General features: G+C 51.7%; 1 protein-coding gene across 1 annotated transcript; it reads left to right on the forward strand.

The window, feature by feature from the left end:
- The first annotated feature begins 857 nt into the window (after window positions 1–857).
- Rps3a (ribosomal protein S3A) lies at window positions 858–2230 on the forward strand. Its single transcript, XM_013029802.1, has 3 exons — window positions 858–963; window positions 1483–1586; window positions 1926–2230. The coding sequence occupies exons 1-3, from the start codon at window positions 902–904 to the stop codon at window positions 2213–2215; spliced, it is 456 nt and encodes a 151-aa protein (XP_012885256.1). The 5' UTR covers window positions 858–901; the 3' UTR covers window positions 2216–2230.
- The last annotated feature ends 491 nt before the right edge of the window (window positions 2231–2721 follow it).

Here is a 2721-nt window from a genome sequence, read left to right on the forward strand (position 1 = left end):
AGAGTGTTAACTTTGAACAAAAGAAGGCTCAGGGATAGCAGTCAAGGCCCTGAGTCAAAGCCCCAAGACAGACAGACACAGACACACACACACAAGCAGTCAAGGCCCTGAGTCAAAGCCCCAAGACACATACACATACACACACACAGAGCTAATAAAGGAAAACAAAGACAAAAATCCCTACAGTTAAGAACGAAATTGGACAAACTCATGACTCTTGTTTACAATTAACCAGCAAACTTCAGCAAGTGTTAGTGTGGCCTAAGTGGTAGAGCACCAGCCTTGGGCAAAAAAAAAGGTTAGTTATAAAAATCGAACTTTGCAGATTCCTTACCCATCGCCCTTTGATCCCCCCCCCCCCACTGGAAGTGGAAGGAATGCAGGGCCAGGCAAGTGCCCGGGAGACCCCCGCATCCCGGAGACCAACCAGCAAGGCCTCACCAAGCCGAACCTCCCCGCCGCCGTTCAAGCCCACAGACAAGCTTAGGAGGCGGATGGTATCAGGGCCGCCCTGTAACTTAGGAGGGCTAGGGCTGTGGAGAGCAGATCTGGACTTGGATCTGCTGCCTGACTTCCAAGCTCAAGGCCTGTTCAAGAAGCAGCTCGGAATCACCTGTCCAGCTCAGCTTTAAATGAGATGCAGAGGGCGTGGCCTTCAGAGATGCGGAAGCACAGGTGCGCGCCGCTCCAGCGCCCGCGTCCACGCAGCGCGGCCTCCGCACGCACGGGGGCGCTGTCTCAGCTACACTAGTCGGAAGACGTCTCCGTCTATTGTCGCGAGAGCTTTGAAAGCGGAAAGGCGAAGGAGTCGGGATCACCACGTACGCGGCGCGCCCCGCCCCTTACGCCTAAGTTCTCGCGCGAGTTGCACTTCCGCCCTTTTGGCTCTCTGACCGGCACCATGGCGGTAGGCAAGAACAAGCGCCTTACAAAAGGCGGCAAAAAGGGAGCCAAGAAGAAAGTGTAAGTGGGGGCTTTCGTGGACCCCCGCTCCTTGGGGTCCTGGTGGAGACAGCGGGCGGGTTCCAGGTCTCGTGGCGAGCCGGATGGCGGGGATGCGAGTCGGATTGAGCGGACCGGAGCTGAGCGGGGCGCCCGGACCGCGGCCTGTCGGCGGCTCGGCTACCCAAACTTACCCGGGACGGCGCGGCGTGTGAGTCGGGCTGCGGGACCCCCCCGCACCCCGGCGTCGTAAACCGGGAAGTCGCCGTCCGCGATCGGCACCCCCGTGTCGGGAACCCGGGGCCTCGCAGCCGCCCCGCGTGAGCCGCCGACGGGTCTGATCGTAAGCGGAGGACCGCCGGGGTGGGACGCCGCCTTCGTCCTCAGTGTTGGGAGACCGTGGCCAGAGCTGGCTCACCTCGGAGCCCCTCTCCTCTCCGGGACGCAGAGGCCAAGTTAGCTTCTTAGAGTCTTGCTGGAGAGGGGCACTACTTAGCGCGGTTTTCAGTGACACGAGACACTTTCTTTCTCTCACTCCAGGGTTGATCCATTTTCTAAGAAGGATTGGTATGATGTGAAAGCACCAGCCATGTTCAATATAAGGAATATTGGGAAAACACTAGTCACGAGGACTCAAGGAACCAGTGAGTATCTTTACACCTAATGTTTCTCTTACTTTGGGGCAGGTGGGTTATATTATAGAATGCATCCTGTGGTGGTGGTGGTGGGCATCAGCTGATTTGGGTTTGTGTTTGTCATCTGTGGTGCTTGTCTTTTCTACACTGAGCTTGGAGAATTAAGAGCAGCCATGACAGTTTGCTAAGGAAATGGATAGCGGGTACATACTGCCAATAAGTCTTCAGTGTCTGAATGGTTTTGGTAATCAAGGTTAAGTCTTTACAATTTTCCATTAACTGGATCCAGTTCTGCCATTAACTTGTGTTTTACTCTCAAATGATAATGCGTGAACATGTGTTTTGTAGAAATCGCATCTGATGGCCTCAAGGGTCGGGTGTTTGAAGTGAGCCTTGCTGATCTGCAGAATGATGAAGTCGCGTTTAGAAAATTCAAGCTAATTACTGAGGACGTTCAGGGCAAGAACTGTCTGACCAACTTCCATGGCATGGATCTCACCCGAGACAAAATGTGCTCTATGGTCAAAAAGTGGCAGGTGAGACCCCAAACTGCATCAGAGTGTACTGTGAACTGCTTGACCCACAGTGGCATAGTGTGGTGGTGTATCATGTCACCAGATGTGATTTGTGGCTGGTGATGGACTTTCTTTCCTTGAAAAGCCCATTTTCATGAAACTTAGGTCTCCTGTTAAATTCCAGTTTGCTGGCTTTAGGTTGTACGCTCTGGAGCATAATTTGTTATGAACAGAGTATCTAGGCTAACCTTTCAATAAAGCATACAGTGACAGACTAGTGTGTAAGTCTGAGGCTTATGTACCTTGGCAAAAAGTCACCCTACTTGCTTTGATCTGTAAAATGGGTGGAAGAGTGTCTGCAGAATTGTGAGGATAAAATAAAAGCACTCCTGTCATATTAGGAGGTGATGAAAATTGGTTTGCTTCTACCTGGCTAACCCTGTAGTTTTGGGGTATTATGTACGGGAATGAATGATGACAAAATGTTTCGGTCCCATATGATACATACTGATTATGCCAATACATTTGTTTCTGACATTCCCTTAAGATTTATGATTGCCTATTTAGGAATGTTTGGCTAGGTTTTTTTTTGTGTGTCTCTCCCCCCTTCCCCCCCAGTCCTGAGGCTT

This window comes from Dipodomys ordii, unplaced genomic scaffold, assembly GCF_000151885.1.
Source record: "Dipodomys ordii isolate 6190 unplaced genomic scaffold, Dord_2.0 Scaffold122, whole genome shotgun sequence".
NCBI lineage: Eukaryota > Metazoa > Chordata > Mammalia > Rodentia > Heteromyidae > Dipodomys > Dipodomys ordii.

What these genes read in the sequence shown, in the direction of transcription:
- Rps3a (XM_013029802.1), top strand. Translation starts at nt 902, where the DNA reads ATGGCGGTAGGCAAGAACAAGCGCCTTACAAAAGGCGGCAAAAAGGGA. An exon ending in AAGGGAGCCAAGAAGAAAGT is followed by an intron (nt 964 to 1,482) that starts GTAAGTGGGGGC and finishes CTCTCACTCCAG; the next exon opens with GGTTGATCCATTTTCTAAGA. An exon ending in CACGAGGACTCAAGGAACCA is followed by an intron (nt 1,587 to 1,925) that starts GTGAGTATCTTT and finishes TGTGTTTTGTAG; the next exon opens with AAATCGCATCTGATGGCCTC.